At 37.8% G+C, this 18,542-nt stretch overlaps 1 protein-coding gene across 5 annotated transcripts in view; it reads left to right on the top strand.

Moving 5' to 3' along the window:
• Positions 1-18,542, top strand: part of ATP2B1 (ATPase plasma membrane Ca2+ transporting 1) — a 129,953-nt gene that overhangs the window by 95,725 nt on the left and 15,686 nt on the right. For all 5 annotated transcript variants that reach the window (XM_030323358.2, XM_030323360.2, XM_030323359.2 and 2 more), the window contains exons 11-17: positions 1,094-1,335; positions 3,902-4,139; positions 8,706-8,885; positions 9,557-9,644; positions 10,254-10,360; positions 17,487-17,678; positions 17,918-18,131. In XM_030323358.2, the coding sequence (XP_030179218.1) occupies positions 1,094-1,335; positions 3,902-4,139; positions 8,706-8,885; positions 9,557-9,644; positions 10,254-10,360; positions 17,487-17,678; positions 17,918-18,131 (1,261 nt within the window). The remainder of the gene's footprint in view (positions 1-1,093; positions 1,336-3,901; positions 4,140-8,705; positions 8,886-9,556; positions 9,645-10,253; positions 10,361-17,486; positions 17,679-17,917; positions 18,132-18,542) is intronic.

Genomic DNA, 18,542 nt, shown 5'->3' with positions numbered 1-18,542 from the left:
CCATGTTTAGAAACTGTCAAGACTTATAACCAGAGCAAGTTATTAATTTTAAATTCTTACTAAGCCTATTTTGTGAAAGTCCAGATTATCTTACTGTAGAATTTGCTAGAGAAAATTTTGAAGCCAGATTTCAACTGAGTATGTTTTTATATATGCTTGCCATATGCTCTCTTTGCTTTCTCAGTAGATCCTACCCCTGAGGTCATCCTTAGACCTTTTGAAACTAACTCAGTAAAGTAATTCTAGACTTTGTGCTGCCTTAAAATAAAATATTTTTAACTTTGCAAGTTAAAAGTCTTATTTACAACATGAAGTATGAAATTGCTTGAGTTGGTATGTGTTCTATTGATTTATGGAGGAAGACCATGAACAAAATTGATATTGCAAGTTGTCTAGTGAAGATATGCATGAATTAGATTATTGGACTGAAAAGTTATGGGATCTTGGTTCTAGATCTAGCTTTGCCTTTTACTAGCTAAAAGTCCGAGCTTCACTTTCTTCAATTGTTAAGTAAAGACTATCACATCTGCCCTTACTAGTGCAGTGGCAATTATATAAGGTGGTATTTGGGAAGATACTATGAAGAAGTAAAGCTTTTATGTATGTTTAAGGCAACAGTGCTCTATTTTAATGCATTACTTTTATTCTAAGTTAAAAAACTTGTAAAGTAGACGGATTTTGAGTTAATGTAAATGTTCAGTGAAAACAGGAAGAGAAAAGGAAAGGAATTAAAATTTATGAAATCCCACTATGTGTCAAGAACCAACTGTAAGCTTTACATGCCTTATCTCACTTAATTCTTGGGTCATAAGTGCACCTGTTTTCCAGATGCTGAAGCCAAGGACCACAGCAGTGGGGTAACTTGCCAAAAATTCACATAGCTAGTAACTGGCAGGGCTGAGATTGGAATTCATGTCATTCTTGCCCCAGAGATCCTTTCTACTGTACCTTTTTGTGTCCCTCTTTGAAATGCTGCTATTAGAAGTTTCCTATATAATTTTGTTTTAGAATGTCGCATTCTATTTTACATTATAAATTAAACTGTCATAGAGAAACAAGATGATACTAGCTTCTAAACCTTTTTCTCTTATAGCCACCAGAGAAAGAGGGTGGATTACCTCGTCATGTTGGTAATAAAACTGAATGTGCCTTGTTGGGACTTCTTTTGGATTTAAAACGAGATTATCAGGATGTTAGAAATGAAATCCCAGAAGAAGCACTGTACAAAGTCTACACCTTCAATTCTGTTAGGAAGTCCATGAGTACTGTCCTGAAAAATTCAGATGGAAGTTATCGAATATTCAGCAAGGGTGCATCTGAGATAATTCTGAAAAAGTAAGAGTAAAATGCTTAGATGAATAAATTGCTCACTATAGTTGCTTTATGGAATACCTACTATGTTGCTATTGTTGCTATTTCATTTTTTTGTGAACATCAGGCATTTGATAGGACCTCAGAGCTTTCCAGTATATTTTAACGGTATCTAGATACTTGCCCATGGTGTTCTGCCATTTTCATACTTCAGCTTCTTTTATTTCATAGTATTTTTCTATAGGGAAACTCTGCCCATTACTTTCAATCTGGTGGACTTTATAAAGTAAACCTTGCTCTTTGTTTTTAGACATGTTGATTCCGTGGTTATAGAGGATCATGAAAAATAAAAGCCTCCTGGGAAGAAAAACTCAAGTTTACATCTTCAACGCAGCATTGTAGATAGTGAACTCGAAAAATGTGATGGATGAATTATAGATTAGTTTTTAGAACAGCAAAGCATTAAAACTAGTAGATCTTGAGAATTCTCCAATCAGGTTTCGTATTTATGCTGCTGCATTGTCATATTTAAATATCTCCTGTCATTTTGAGTCATTATCTTTCTTTTTTATTGTCCTTTTACAGAGCAGTAGTTTCAGTTTTGACATTACACATTTATGTATAATTTCTCTGGTGTTTATATGTTATTACAGGTGTTGAAATTATTTTGGTTTCCTTTATTCCAGAGAGAAGTAGAGAATTTAAAACCAATTTAAAAGCAGCTTTGGAAAATTAAAGCTCATTTGAAATTATAACATTTAAAAAATTTTTACTTTTAATTTGCTTATGTGTAGATTATAATCCAGCATTAACCTTAATGAATACTTGACAGATTGTACTCTAACACGTTTAAGAGACAGGTCTGTAAATAAATCACTGAAAAGGCAGCATATGACAGATAGGTACAGTTTTAGGATGAGTTCATACTCTTAAGAAGGATGTGACACTTCGTTATTTTTTTAAGAAATCTCAGAAGTAAGATTAACTTTAAGAGTCTTGTATTCCAAACATGTGGCACTTTAGAAAGGTTTTGGCATAAAGTAAGAGCACGAAGGGAAAGGAAGCCGCATCAAAGGGAAGGAGGTGGGAATATGCTGGCCATATTGGGGAGGTATCTAGGTGCACAGTTCAGCTGGGTAATAATGGGTTTTGTGACACACACGCCACGTAGAGCTTTCTTCCCTTAACTGTACACTTGGTTATCTGATTTCAGTATGAAAGTTTAGAAATCTGTCTCATCCATGGCTTGCTGAATACCAGATAGGTGGTACAGGGAGGTTTTTGAATCAAAACCGATCAGGCTTTTTGACCACCAACTCTGCAACGGTGAAATAAAATGATGCATGTGAACCATCTAGCTAGGAGTCTGATAGATAATAAGTATACAGTAACTAGTCCTACAGTGATATTTACATTTTGTCATGGGGCTCTTACACCTTAGGCTGAGCAGTAAAAAGGAAGTGGGCCAGATGATGTAACTGGAGTGTTTTCCATCATCAGGGAGTAAGGTGGGTTGGGGGGGAAAGAAAGGATGGACTGGAGACATATTAATTAAAAAGCTATTACAATAGCTGTAGCTCAAAGTAAGAGCCTGAAGAAGGCAGTAGCAGGGGGAACAGAAAGAAGAGGCACCATTCAGGAGGTACCATTCAGGAGACTGTTACAAGGGCAAACAGAGGAGACTCAGGAGCTGATCATATATAAGTGGCGAGGAAAAAGGAAGTGTTCAGGTGAGATTTAAGATTTACATTGAAATTACTGGGCTGACGTTGATGTTAATATTGAAAAGGCAGCGTTTAGACTTGCATGCAGTAGATTTAGGTGTTGGTACAGCATCTGAATGGAGTTCCCGAGCAGTGATGGAGAGCTTTGGAAAACCATCAAAACAGAAGATGTGGATTTGACAGTCACCTGCCTAGAACAGGAGGAGGTCGCATCACCAAGGGAGAGGAGCAGAGAAAGGAGTCATGAAAAATAAACTTTAAATAGGGAAGTACATAGTGTGACCTTTATTTACTACATAATTAAAAGTTTGTAGTTAGTGTCACTGAAATTGAAACTATTTTGGCATTATCTCTCTCCTTCCAATAGAATGCTTATTTTAACAACAAGTTATTTTTTTTCTTTCATGGTTAAAACAATATAGGTGATGAAACAACATCTCAGGTAAGGGGTTGATTGAACTTGGCTTTTTACTTTAAAAGAAGAATATTTGTGAATTTTTTTGTTAAAGTTAATGCCTCATTCTGTACCAGAATGGACAGGTGTATCGTGTATTCTCTTCTGCCACTAGGGGTTCTTTGCAAAAATGTAAAAGCCTTGCGTTTCCAAAAGAGAAGGTTTAGAGAATATCTAGAGTAACTGATAAAGTGGAGAACTATCAAATGAGAACCATAAAAGTTTAGAACTGTTTTTGTAAAGGGGAGGGTGAAAAGTGAATGTAATTTAAGTCTGTAGAAATGCAGCATACATAATTTCTCTAAATTCCAGTTGTCAGATCCCATGATTTCTAGCCCTTCCCATTCACTTAAGTGGCATTAACCATTATTTTTGTTAATTATTGATGTTTGGATTCAACATTTCCTTTTAGGTGTTTCAAAATCTTGAGTGCTAATGGTGAGGCAAAAGTGTTCAGACCAAGGGACCGTGATGATATTGTAAAAACAGTGATTGAACCGATGGCTTCAGAAGGCTTGAGAACCATATGTCTTGCGTTCAGAGATTTCCCAGCAGGAGAACCAGAACCCGAGTGGGATAATGAAAATGATATTGTCACCGGCCTTACGTGCATTGCTGTTGTGGGGATTGAAGACCCTGTGAGACCCGAGGTGGTGAACCGTTCCGTGCTCTGCATGTGCAGAATCTCTCAACCCCAGGGCATCTAGGCACTGACTACAGCCACTTTTCTAGTAACCTTCTTGGTGTTTGTGATTTAATTTTTTTTTCTGTGTCAGTCCAAAAGGTGAAGAAAATACAGTGCTTGTGATGCATATGCTACCTATGTATAGTTTTTTTCTTTTTAAGTTTATTTATTTTGAGTGAGAGAGAGAGAGAGAGAGAGAGATGGCAGGGATGGGCAGAGAGAGAAAGAGAGAGAGAGGATCCCAAGCAGAGGATCCCTCTGCTGACAGCCCAGTGCCTGATGAGGGGCTTGACCTTACACACCACGAGATCATGACCTGAGCTGAAATCAAGAGTCGGATGCTTAACCGACTGAGCCACCCAGGCGCCACCCCCCACCCCCATGTACAGTTTTTAATTAGACCGCTTCCCTTGAGGATCTTACATACTGATAGCACCATAACCTAACACAGTACCTTGAACTCAGTAGGTTTTTCCAATCATATTTATGTTGAATAATAGATGCATTAAATTATGTGCTTTCATAGTTTGTAGACCACCACTGCTCAATAGAACTTTCTTGTGATGATAGAAGTTTTCTAGATATTGTTCAACACAGTAGCCACTCACCACATGGGACTTACGAGTTTTTGAAGTAGGGCTAGTACAACTGAAAAACAGAATTTTTAAGCTTTATTTAATTTGAATGGAAACATCTTGTTACCATACTGGACAGCATGCATCTCTAGACTTTGTTTCTCTTCTTTTTATTTTAAAGTTTATTGAGCAACTGCTGTGTGCCAGTCACTATGCTAGGGTACTATAGACATAAAGATTTTTGAGATTTGTTCCCCGGACTCAAAGAAGTCACTCTTGGGTGGGAATGAGCAAACACGTAAACAACATGAGCCCCAACTTTGTCTAAAGCAATAGCATCTTTTTATTGAATTTTTACTGTGTGCCAGATACTATGCCACCTGCTTTACGTGCATTATTTCATGTTCACCTCTATTAATTATTACTCTAATTTGACAGATGAAAAAAAGTCAAGGCGTGTAGAGGTTAGCTCTAGACCATAGAACTAATATGTTCAAATTTTGACTTTGTCTAAAACACATGTTCTTAAAAGACCACTATGCCATATATATATATTCTTTAATATTGAAAATGTTTCTTTTTTTAAATTTTATTTATTTTGAGAAGGGGGGGGAGAGAGAGAGAGAGAGAGAGAGAGAGAGAAAACATGAGCAGGGGAAGGGCAGAGAACGAGGGGGAGAGAGAGAATCCCAAGCAGGCTCCTCACTGTCAGCAGCACCCAATGTGTAGAACCAAGTACTTCTTTAGGAACTAGAAATACTGCAGTAAACAAAATTGTCATGAAGTTTATATTCTAGAGAAGTAAGGAGGCCAAACAGACAAAATAACAGGTACTTAGTATGCCAAGAGAAAATACATACTGTGAGGAATAAGGCTTGGTCCCCACCCTCAAAGGCTTTATATTCTGACTGGCATGTGGGGGTAGTTGGGAGGGTGATATCAGATAAGACAATTACAAGTGTGAAAAGAGCTACAAGGGATAGGCACAGGGTTATGAAATAGGTAACTGAGAGAGACCACATTAAGAATGTCTGAAGATAAGAATATTCCAGGCAAACGGAACCAAAAATACAGAGAGGCCTGATGGTGAGAAAGTCTTAGCCATTTCAAAGATAGAAAGGAGGCCAGTATGGCCAGAAGTATGGACAAGAAGGGGCAGGTAGGATTATCTTTGGTCTTATAAAGACAATAAGGGTTCTGAATTGTATTCTGAAAGTCAGTGGGAAGTAATTCAGGCTGGGAAGTGACATGATTTGTGTTGTTAAGAGACTATCTTGGGTACTGTGTAAGAAACAGAGGAGGTGAAGCAGGGAAGCCGGAAGATTATTGCAGTGATCGCAGGCAAGAGATGGTCATGCTTAGCACTTCACATAGTGTGGCAGGGCAGATGAAAAGAAAAGGATGATTTCAAAGTAAATGGAGGTAGAACCAATAGGAATGAATCTGTTGGGTTGGGATATACTGTTTTTGACATTGTTGAGGTGTCTGAAACATCCAAATGTATGTCATGTGGGCATTTGGACCTAGTAGCCTGAAAGTGGCCTAGGCTGGGATATCCACATGAGGGGTTCCCAGAGATCTCCTGGGGAAAGTATAGCTCTACAATTAGATGCCCTATAGAGGACAGTCTGCTTGCATAACTGGGTGATGGTACTACCGGTGGAATAAGAGAATCAGAAACAGCCTATATAGACATCAAGGTAAATTCCATTTGGGGTTTTAGGGTTTCAAATGCTTATGAAATATACAGGTGGGTAATGTTTCCCAACCTTTGGTCAAAGGGAAACCAAAGTTTTATACATGGATTTATGCTTTAAATCTTACCTAAATGTAGTATTAAATCAGGTGTCTACAACTTTTGTCCTTTGGAAAATATATGGCTTTTATCATGCTCTTGGCATTGAGGTTGATGGGAGAGTTTCATCTTTTTTTAAACATGTAAGTGGCACTTTTTTAGTATCACCAAATGAGATGGGTACTTTCAGACTAAAGTGAGACAACGTGATATACAACAGCTTTCTCTTGGTGGGTATTCTGGACTGTGCATTTCTGATACAGAGACTTTTGATAAATTAGGTATCTAGAATAAATCCAGCTTTATTGCATTTGCATAGGTTCTTGAACGTGGTAATTGGCTTCTCTTCAGTTTCCTATCTCTAAAAGTGGAGGTAGTTTGTCAGCTTTGAGTGGAAGTATTTGGTGTGGTTAGTGGGCCATCAATAAATGTTAGTTTGTCCTTGTTAAATATTATTTGCCACATCTTTTTAACCTGAGAGCAGCTTCTTCCTCTTATTCATTGTCTCCCTATTTCAAATGATCTTGGGATAGTACCCAATCAGTGAGTTCTTGGGTAGACAATCTTGAGTTATTTTTTTATCTCCAATAAGATATCCAAATATATATTACATTTATACAGCAAACCAATGTTTTCAAAATCAAATTTTGATTTCTTTTTTAAATAGAGGTATGCACTACACAAAGACACAATTTTGTGTAGATAGAGGTATGCACTATACAAAGACACAATTTTGTGTAGATAGGCCATGAAAGCTGCTTCCAGAGACATTACATTTAAACTGTATTTATAAAAGAAATCATGAACTGTCGGCCTGCAGACCAAATTTAGCCTTCAGTCAAATTTTCCTTGGACCGTGTGTGTGTGTGTATGTGTGTGTATGTTTAAAGAGTTATGTATTGAGAGAGCATACACAAATCGAGGTTTCTGTTTTCTCTTGAAGTTGTAGGTTCTATCAATATTAGATGCTTACTCCACCATAGTGAAAACAGGCTGGAGCAGAATCTCTCTCTCATGAGGCATTAGTTTGGGGTTTGTAACTGTGAGAGTGTTTTCCTCATTTATGTTACCCACATGGCTCTGTAGGCATTTGCATTTGCATCTGCATCCTCTGCTCTAGAGGGATCAGTATGGATTTCCTGTTAGAGAAGAGTAGGGAAGGATTTTGTAGGCAAAAGGAATTGCCAGAAGCAGAGACACAGAAACAACATATAGATTACTCATCCATCAAGTTTTGTAGTAGAGGAGAATTGTAGATAAACTGGAAAACTATTCTGAGGCTCAAGTGTGATACTTTATTATACTAAGAACTTTGTGGTTTATTGTATAATAGTAGAGGAATCGTCACATAATTTTAAGAAAATCTATTAGAAGAATAATTCTGTCAAGTCTATCAGATGTTTTACAGGAGGAACAAACGTAGACAAGGATACCAGGTAGAGGGAACAAGGTGCAGGGAAGGTTTGAGGTAGAATCCACAAGATTCCCTGTCCTTTAAAGATGGATAGGATAAAGGAGACGGAAGATGTCATGATGATGGCCCTTAGGTTTCTGTTAGATACATAGGTTTAAGAAACATCGTCCCCTTTTTTGGACACCCAAATTCCAATGTCCACTTCTCTGATGGAATTATGAACCCAGCACTCACAATGAGGTGGGAGAAAAATGTAAATTTGAAAGTTATTAGCACATACATGACAGTTGAAGTTACAAGAGTAGGTAAAGTCATCCTTAGAAGATAAGGAGTGGGGGGAGCGGGGGGCGGGAAGTGAGCCACCCATACTATACTCTCAAGAATACCTCAGCATTTTACTGTGGTGTGGTCTGGGCAGTAAACCCAGAAAGGTAGAAAGCCAACCAGAAAAGAACTGCATAATGGTTGGGGAAGGGGAGCATTTTAAGAAGGCTTTGGTAAATAAATAATGCAAACCTAAAATAGAATCACAACTGAAAATGAAGCCTGAACTAGGACTGTGGCAGTAGAAGAGGAAAGAAGAGATTATTGGGAACAATTGAAGAAATACTGAATATATTGAGATGAAATTTAAATTTTCATTATCTGTGGGACGATGCAGTAATGCATTATGCAGTGGGTTCCCCCCCCCCGGAAATACTAATTTTCTTTCATAATATGATTTTTCTTTTTTTCTGTGTAAACCAGGTACCAGAAGCAATAAGGAAGTGTCAGAGGGCTGGAATTACTGTGCGGATGGTCACTGGTGATAATATTAATACCGCTCGGGCTATTGCTACCAAATGTGGTATTTTACATCCTGGGGAAGATTTTCTATGCTTAGAAGGTAAAGATTTCAACAGAAGAATACGAAATGAAAAAGGAGAGGTAAGGATTGTTTTTTGTTTTTTGGTTTTTTTTATGTTGATAAATTTTTCATACATTAGGAATTTCATTCAACAAATAACATACTGAATATGCACCATGTGTTAGGTATCACCATGAATAAATGCAGCCTGCACCTGAAGCACAAAAACACTAAAATTTTAGGATTTCATGATCTGGAGATTTGTCCTAAAGGGACAAAAAAGAGCACTTCTTTTTTTCAGTCTAGGCCAATTTCAGAAGTGTATGTGTACAGTGAATGTGGGAGGAGGAATTTGAAAAGGTTGATAATGGAGCATATTTTAGGGCACCTCAAACTCTTCTGAGCTTTTTATACTGTGCTAAGGAGTTTTCATTTTCATAGACAGTAGGAAGATTTTCTAATTTTGATCATATACAGTAGCGGTTCTCAACCTTGAGTATGCATCACAGTGACCTGGAGAGTTTTTTAAAAACCTTGACTGCTAGGCCCCAACCCAGAGTTGTTATTTGATAAGATGATAGGCTTGGTGCCTTGTTCAAAAATTTGCATTTCTGACAAGTTCCCCGGAGTTGCTGATGGTTCTGGTCTGTTAACCATACTTTTGAGAACTGCTGATACATATGCCCGATTGCTAATTGGGGAATTATAAAACTAGATTTGGGTGCATTTTAACTGTCATAAACATTTATAGATTGAGCAAGAGAGGATAGACAAGATTTGGCCAAAGCTTCGAGTACTTGCAAGATCATCTCCTACTGACAAACATACACTGGTTAAAGGTGAGTAGGTTTTACAGTTATTTCACAATTTCTTAATAACAGAAATGTGTTCTCCTTCTGAAAATAATACTAGATACTGAATAATAGATTTATTGACTCTAGGATGTTGTCTTTTCCAATAAAGTCTAAATACATTTCCTTTTTATTTTTTTATTTCTTTTAATGTTTGTTTATTTTTGAGAGAGAGAAATAGAGCATGATTGAGGGAGGAACAGAGAGAGAGGGAGACACAATCCAAAGCAGACTCCAGGCTCTGAACTGTCAGCACATAGCCTGTTGTGAGGCTTGAACTCACGAACCAGGAGATCATGACCTGAGCCGAAGTTAGACACTTAACCCACTGAGCCACCAGGCACCCTATGAATATATTTCCTATTCACACCTTTGGTTAATTGTGTTTATCTTCAGTAAAACAGAATATTGCTCCTAATGTAACCTTAGTTTCTGGACTTGGTCCTTGCCCAGCGTCTCAGCAGTTTTCATTTCTCTATGTGTGTTTGTTTCTTTTTAACTTCAGGTCTGTAAAACTGGCTGGTCAGGGTACTCTGCAGAATCATCTTATTAATTAAAGGGGATGTTTTTACAGCAAAAATACTACTTTTGTTTCAGGTATAATTGACAGCACTGTCTCAGAACAACGCCAGGTTGTAGCTGTAACTGGTGATGGTACAAATGATGGCCCAGCACTAAAGAAAGCCGATGTTGGATTTGCAATGGTAGGAACTTACCTGTTTAAGTATTCAGATATAATTTACTGGCTGAGTTGTTTGTTACTAAATTGCTATTGATACTAAACTCTGTACCTCAAGATTTGAGTCAAAAGTATGTCTCTAAATTGATATATAAGTCTGAGTAGTTTGTAACTACATTTATTTGATGCAGTGAAATCTGGCTAGAAGGTGACTCGAACACTTATAACATCATGCATTTACCTTATACTCTGCAAAATGTATATATGTATCTGTCATCTGATCTGAACCTTTCAGCAATCCTCTTGAGAGACAGGCTTTGAACAGATGAGAGAGGGAGTGTGCGTGTGTGTGTGTGTGTGTGTGTGTGTGTCTAAGTTAAAAATATGATTTGAGAATCTTCCACTCAACTGAAAATGTCTGTTAAAGAGTCACTGAATCATCATTTCATATATAATAGCTATAATCCTCTTTCAATTGGAAAAAATGTACTTTCCTCCCCCACAAGTCTTGGATTTAGATTTGATTATTTAAAGTGCTAGAAAATCTCAGCATTTCATTATTATTTTCTTTTACTCTAGCCATAATACTGATAGTGTACTGATTAAGTATTTACTATAAAATTGCTATCATGAAATATATGTATTACATAAATGTTTAATGATTGATAGTAGGTTTTTCATATCTTTGAATCAATTTCTTCCTATGAACCTTCATAGCCATTGTATAGGTATTAAAGTTTTTGGGGGGCACTTGCCCCCTCCGGGGGAATTTGTGATGGGAATTATGTGCCTCATCATCTTTCTAAAATATGGGAGACTTGAATCGTGAAGCATAGTCTGGCCCTACATGTTTCAGATACAAGATTATATATGTGTACCAATGTTTATTTGTGTAATTCGTCCCCCTGATATTTTGCTGCTAAAATAGGGGTTTAGCAGAACCATCACCATGGTGACAGCCTTTCAACTGGCATGAGAGAGATGGAAAGAGGATTTCTGTGGGTGAAGTGCTCTCAGCCGAAAGCTGTGAACCCCAAGAGCCCCACCCTACCCTGTTCCAAACTCAGTAGGGTTGGCAGCAAGTTTGTCTGAACTTCTGAAGACTTGTGAAAGGTAGATGAAGGGAGAAGGAATATTGAAGTGCCTTTCCTTTGGCTGTGGGCAGATAGGATCATTGTTCACTTTAGGAACACGGGATCACACTCTGCTGCTCTTGAGCATTTACCAGGACTCTGACTGTTACTTTCATCTGGACAACCAGCCAGGAAGGCTTTTGCAGTGCATTTTAAAAACTAAAAAGCTTTCTTCCCAAAACTTCAGTGTTTAAGGCAGATGCTAAGAGGTTTCAAAACATACAGGTAAATATAGTATTACAGATAGAACAGTACAGTGGCTGCTTTGTTTAAGCCCGGAAGGTTTTAGGCCCATTGTACCACTTATTCTTTTTAAGTTAGCACATCAGAATCTATTTTAAAAAGACAGAGGAAGAATGACTTGAACTTGAAAGCACTTTTGTTCAGTCAAGCTTAAGTTTACTTTGTGTATTTATTCAGTTTTTCAATCTTATATTTTAAAACTGAAAGACAAAATTATTTGGCTTGAGTTTTTAATAGATACCCGCAAGAAATGACTATTGATTAGTCCTTTTTAAATTTGTCTCTTACTTTGCAGGCAGAAATAGCCATTTTAGAATACTATCTGTGTATTCTCCCTCTCTGTCTCTCTCTCTATATATGTGCATATATATGTATGTATATCTATATATATACACGTATATATGTATATATATGTGTATGTATGCGTATTTATATATATATATATGTATATATAATGTGTATATACACACACACACACACACTATACATACTGATATTTAGAAAATTCAACATTTAAAAAAAATGTCAACATAAAAGTGACATTTACAAAAGGACTCTAAGTACATTATTAGCTTGCGGGGCACCTGGGTGACTCAGTCGGTTAAGCGTCCGACTTCAGCTCAGGCCATGATCTCATGGTTTGTGAGTTGGAGCCCCACGCCAGGCTCTGTGCTAATAGCTCAGAGCCTGGAGCTTGCTTCGGATTCTTTGTCTCATTCTCTCTTTGCCCCTCCCCCGTTTGTGCTCTAGTGCTCTATCTCTCTTTGTTTCTCAAAAATAAATACAGTATGTACTTAAAAAAAAAAAAAAGTACATTATTAGCTTGCAAAGAAGTCCGACTTTTTCCTCTATTTAGCCATGCCCCATAGATTCCTTAAGATTGCAAGCCTCCGTGGTACATTTAAAATATGATTATATTATTTTATTATATTACATTATTCTTACCAAAATTCACTTTACCATAACATACCGATATTTCTGTCCTCAGAGTCTGAGTACCATGATGTATTTCTATAACCAAATACATCTTTGGCAGTAAAATCTTCCCTAAGGTAATTAAGATCCTGTCATTTTAAACTTTGGATTAATAAAGGATTTGTTTGTTTATTCTCCAAACATTAAGAAGCCATTTTCAGTATTCTGGTCCAGAAACATTAGAGATGAGTAGCTGCCTCCTGAAGGTTCAGCAGGCAGAGAAATAAATAATCAGAGCATGGTGGCACCAAGTGAAGGCCCAGACACAACACGCGGAGTGCTGCAAGGAGGAAGACTCTGCCTGGAGCGACTGGGAAAGGGTTTCTGAAAGAAGCGCCAATTGGAGTTGAGGGAGAGAGAAGAGGAGGTGCGGAAGTACAGCCCAGAGACCCTCAGTGGGGCTGCAGGAAGTTTAACTTGACTAGAAGAGGGTGTGTGCTCTTGGGAGGTAATGGACTATGAGGCCAGGCTGATTGGGGACCCGAAAAGGGCCTTAAATGCTGAGAAAAGAGAGTTCGTTCTTTCATCCGGTAGACCAGCCCTTTCCCGAGCAGACTTCCAGCGGAGTAAAGGAAGCTTGGAGACTCACAACACAGGGTGGTGCACGGCTCAGAGAAGCTCACAAAAAAGCTGTTTAACTTTTTCTGATGGAAGTTTCCCAAACTTACTTGACTATGGAACTCATTTTTATTTGGACACAAATTAACATCTCAAAATTACTCTTTAAAGTTTGAAGGATTCTGAACAAGGGTATGGTGAGGTTTGCATTTGTACAAGACGGGGGGTGCCGAGAAACAGGGAAACCTATAGGGCTCGGATGTTTTAGATACGGTTCACGTTCCAAGTCAAATATTCCAATTAGAAGCTAGAGACTCAAATTTTAAATTAAGATTGTTTCCCCTTGAATATTTTTGAGAAAAGCTTATTTATCAAACAATATATGCATTTAAAAAGTCAGATCACTTCGTAAGATTTACTACTTAGGTCCCCAGTGATAAGTATTATTCCAGCTCATTTTTTTGATGAAAGGAAACCGACTAGTTTAGCTGTTTGTTTCTCTTAGTTGTTTGCGTCCACATATCTAAATGACATGATGGTGCTTTTTTGTTTTCTTAAGCACTGGCTATTGACTTTTCGCTAAGGAAGGTGCAGATGTAGCACTTCTATGGGCTCACCAGGCACACGCCACGGTCACTTCCATAACTGCATACATGCACACTACCTATCCTATCACTCTTCCCCCAGAGTTAGAGCATGATTTCAGATAGATCAGCATATTGATCAGCATTGTGATCGTAAATGCTGATCCAAGCTGAGCCGTGTGGCCTACTGATAAGTCTTACTTGCTTGCACAACTTTTTGTATTCCCTATAAATTATCTTTTTCATTGACTTTCTTTTTAAATCTTTTTTTTTTAATTTGTTCACTCTTGCTTTTCTGTGTACTCCAACACGAATTCATCATCAAATTCTCCTTTCTTTACTTCGGAATCATCTGGCACTTTTACATTTTTACCTTCTTAGAGCCTCCTCTCCCAGACCTTCTGACATGCTTCAATGTGGACTGTTGGCTAGGCCTGCGACCCAGCTGTCTTGTTTTCTCCATACCTGAGGATTTCCTTTTCCTCTCTCATGTCGGCTCTTGTATTTCCTGGACTCGATGTCATCATCTGTTTTGGTGTACTCCCTCATATAGTAATGCCGTCTTCTCCAATAACTTCCTGACAAAAAACAATTCAGGAGAGGTAAACTCTTTTATAACTTTTATGACTGAAGTCTCCACCCTTTCCTCACTCTTGATTCTTAATCTGACTTGGTATAAATATAAAGGTCTAGTTTGAAAATCATTTTTTCCACTCAGAATTTTGAATTCATTCCGCTGTTGTTACGAACCGTTTTGAATTTTGAACCTCTTGTGTTGTTTTCTTTTTTTGTTTTCCTTTCTGGAAGTATATACGTCTTAGTTTCCAGTCTCCTGAAATATAATGATTTTTTGTCATGGAACGACTTTCTGTTATGAAATAAACTCATTTTCTTCAATTTTGTGAAATTTTTTTGTAATAGTCATTTCATCGCCACTGTTTGTTCTTTTGGAATACCCACCCTCCTTCCCACCCTGTGCCTGGTGAGCCCGTAAAAGTGCTACGTCCTTCCCAGTTTTTGAACTGCTTGGACTTACTATCTGGTCTCCTTTTTTCATATTTACCATACCTTTGTCATCTTGCTTTATTTTCAGGGTTATTTCCTCGGTTTCTGTTTTGTTTTAGTTTTGGGTTTGTTTTTGTTTTTGTTTTTTTCATTTCTGTGATCATATATTGTAATTTCCAAGAGTTGTTTTTGGATCTCTAAGTTTTTTGTTCTTGTTTTAGCATCCTATTCATGTTTCACTGATGTACCTTTCTAAGGATTTGACTTTTTAAAATAAATTTTTGTCTCTGCAGAGTCTGTGTGTCCATTTGCCTTTTGGTTTAGTCTCTTTCAGATTAGTCTTTCCTCAGATGTCAGGTGATTCTCAGTTGTCTCTGAGTGTCTACCAGTGGAAAGCTGGAAAGCCTTGGACCTGTAGGTGGAATTTGTCAAACAGAAGCCTCTCAGTAAAGTGTTCTGGCTTGGCCATTTCACTTCCTTAGGGTACATTGAATTGTATTTTTAGGTCTTTTCTCTCTTTTTTTTTTTTTTTTTTTTTTATATATGAAATTTATTGACAAATTGGTTTCCATACAACACCCAGTGCTCATCCCAAAAGGTGCCCTCCTCAATACCCATCACCCACCCTCCCCTCCCTCCCACCCCCCATCAACCCTCAGTTTGTTCTCAGTTTTTAACAGTCTCTTATGCTTTGGCTCTCTCCCACTCTAACCTCTTTTTTTTTTTTTTTCCTTCCCCTCCCCCATGGGTTCCTGTTAAGTTTCTCAGGATCCACATAAGAGTGAAACCATATGGTATCTGTCTTTCTCTGTATGGCTTATTTCACTTTAGGTCTTTTCTCTTAAGATTTCTCAGAAAATAATTGTCAAATCTGCACCTTAATACTGGTACAGTACTGGGCAACAAGTAGAGAAAAAAGGGTCATGGTCTCAGCACTCAATAAACAGAGTTACTCTTAGCTTCTTTTTTTTTTTTTTCAGGGTAGCACCCCTATATTCAGCAGTGCTTGGTACCCTTCAGTCTGGACCTTCTTTGTCATACCCTCTCTGATAAATTAGCAGGCAGTCTTCGTCCAGGTCAGAGGGCTCACCAAATTGTCACTTGGTTGCATGGACTTGGGAAGAGGCCTTGAGGATCTAGGTGCCTTTTCTTTTAATTTTATTATTAACGTGTAACACACATACGGAAAAGTGCCTAAGTCATAAATGCACAACTGAGGGGCGCCTGGGTGGTTCAGTTGGTTAAGTGTCCAATTTCAGCTCAGGTCATGGTCTCACAGTTCATGAGTTCGAGCCCCACATCTGGCTCTGCTGTCAGCACAGAACTGGCTTTGGATCCTCTGTCCCCCTCTGTCTCTGCCCACCCCCCACTCATTCTCTCTCTCTCGAAATAAATAAACTTTAAAAATTAAAAAAATACATAAATAAATGTACAACTGAATGGATTATCACAAATGAACAGACCTGTTCTACTATGCAAGGCGAGAAATAGATTATTACCTATTCCCATAGGTGTGTCAGTCACACCGTCTTCTAATCGTCGCCCTGTTTCTCTGCAAAGATAACTAGTAGTCTGAAGATTACTTTTGCCTATTACCGAACTTTGAACATAAGAAAATTGTGTTACGTGTTATTTTGAGTCCAGCTTGAACCTGTGAACCGCGAGATCATGATCTGAGCCAAAGTCAGACATTTAAACAACCGGCTGATCTACCCGGGTGTCCCGTGAGTCCAGTATTCTTGATCCATCATTATGCTTATGAGATTCATCTGTGTTGTTTTGATTAATCCACAGTTTATTAATGCATCCCATTCTACTCTTGACGGACGTGGTTCTTAGTTTGGACCTTCTTGGTACTTCTTCAGTGTCTTTGATCGACTTACAAGAAATCCTTCTCTTTTCATTCGTACCTTCACCCCTCCTTCCAGTGCTACCTGGTGCTGCCAAGTACTGGGCCTTGTATAGGAGCATTCTGTAGTGCAAAGAAAGTTAATTTTCTGCTTTCCCTACTCTTGGCTTAGGATTCCATTCTCTAGGGTCTGCCAGCTTACAGTTTGGTTATCTCCTTTCTAGCCTTTTAGGATTTCTTTGCACTGTCTCCTTTCTCACTAACGTTGTTGTGAGTTGTTATTGTTGAATGTATCTTTTTGTGTGACAGTTGGGAGGAACTTGGGTGATGCCTGTGTTCATTCCTCATTGTTTTTAAGCCAAGTTTGAACTTTCTTTTCTCCTTTTTAACTTTTAATAATTATTTTATTTAAACCAGTGAATCCAAAATATCCCTTAAAAGTGTAACCAATGAAAAAATAATTAGTGAGCTGTTGAGCTTTCTTTTTTCTTTTTTGTATTAAGTCTTCAGAACCAGTGCATATTTTATACTTACAGCATATCTCAATTACAACACTAGGTTTTCATTGGAAATATTTGGTTTGTACTTATATTTCATGCAATATCTTATTCTTTGATTTTTGCTTTAGATGGAATATCTTCCTGACAGGTATCTCAGAATAAGTATATTACCTTCTTTTACAGTAAATTTAAGTCCTTAGTTACTAAGTATGGAGGTAACAATTTTTGTTATTTACTACCCTTTCGGATATTTAAAGGTTATACTTTAAACATTGAGTCTAATTCACAGAATTTTTTTTAATAGGGTATCGCTGGAACTGACGTAGCTAAAGAAGCATCTGATATTATTCTCACAGATGACAACTTTACGAGCATTGTTAAGGCAGTTATGTGGGGACGAAATGTCTATGACAGCATCTCCAAATTTCTTCAGTTCCAGCTCACAGTTAATGTAGTAGCAGTGATTGTTGCTTTCACGGGCGCCTGTATTACTCAAGTAGGTTCACAGTTTTTTTTTTATCAAAACATGGTTGTTTTAAAGCAAAACTGTGTGTATAATCTGCTGCGTTAAAGTACTTAAATAGTTGAATAAACTGAACCTTAATATTATAGGTTAATTAATATAAAAATGTAATCCTGTTCTGTTCTGTAAGTTCTTAAATACAAAAGGCTTCCTGAGAATTTCTGAGTCCCTGAATAGTTATGAATGTCTATTAGGAAACCTGTCTTTTCTAGGATTCACCACTTAAGGCTGTACAGATGCTGTGGGTGAACCTCATAATGGATACGCTCGCTTCCCTGGCTCTGGCGACTGAACCCCCCACTGAGTCTCTCTTGCTCCGGAAGCCTTATGGTAGAAATAAGCCTCTCATCTCACGCACGATGATGAAGAATATTTTGGGTCATGCGTTCTATCAACTTGTAGTAGTCTTTACACTCTTATTTGCTGGTAAGAATTCAATGCCTGATAAAGCTTTGGTTGTTTTTATTCCAAGCTAATGTAATCCCAGGTGTTTTAATGTTACAACTTCTTCAAGAACAGAAGTTGTTCTGTTTCTGACCCCCATTTATCTTTACTTTCTCCTCTTTGTCAGTGGATGATGCTTATTAGGAAGGCACTACAATAGATAGTGGGAGGAATTAAAAAGAATCCTCGTTTCTTGTCCTGGTTCTGCCACTAACTTCGAAATCATAATTTGGGGGGTTCCATGTCCTCGTCTATAAAACAAGGGAGTTGTATTAGATAACCCCAGGTTCCTTCCAACTTTTCCTGTGCTGTCATTGGAGATCAAATAAAGGTCTGGCTAGGTTTTATTACTGCATACTTTTCTTGAAATGTTAAATTATTTTGTATGATAAT

The sequence above is a fragment of the Lynx canadensis genome, chromosome B4 (assembly GCF_007474595.2).
Source record: "Lynx canadensis isolate LIC74 chromosome B4, mLynCan4.pri.v2, whole genome shotgun sequence".
NCBI classification, from domain to species: Eukaryota; Metazoa; Chordata; class Mammalia; order Carnivora; family Felidae; genus Lynx; species Lynx canadensis.
Note: the sequence above shows the minus strand (reverse complement) of the source record. Positions and strands in the feature narration are given on the sequence as shown.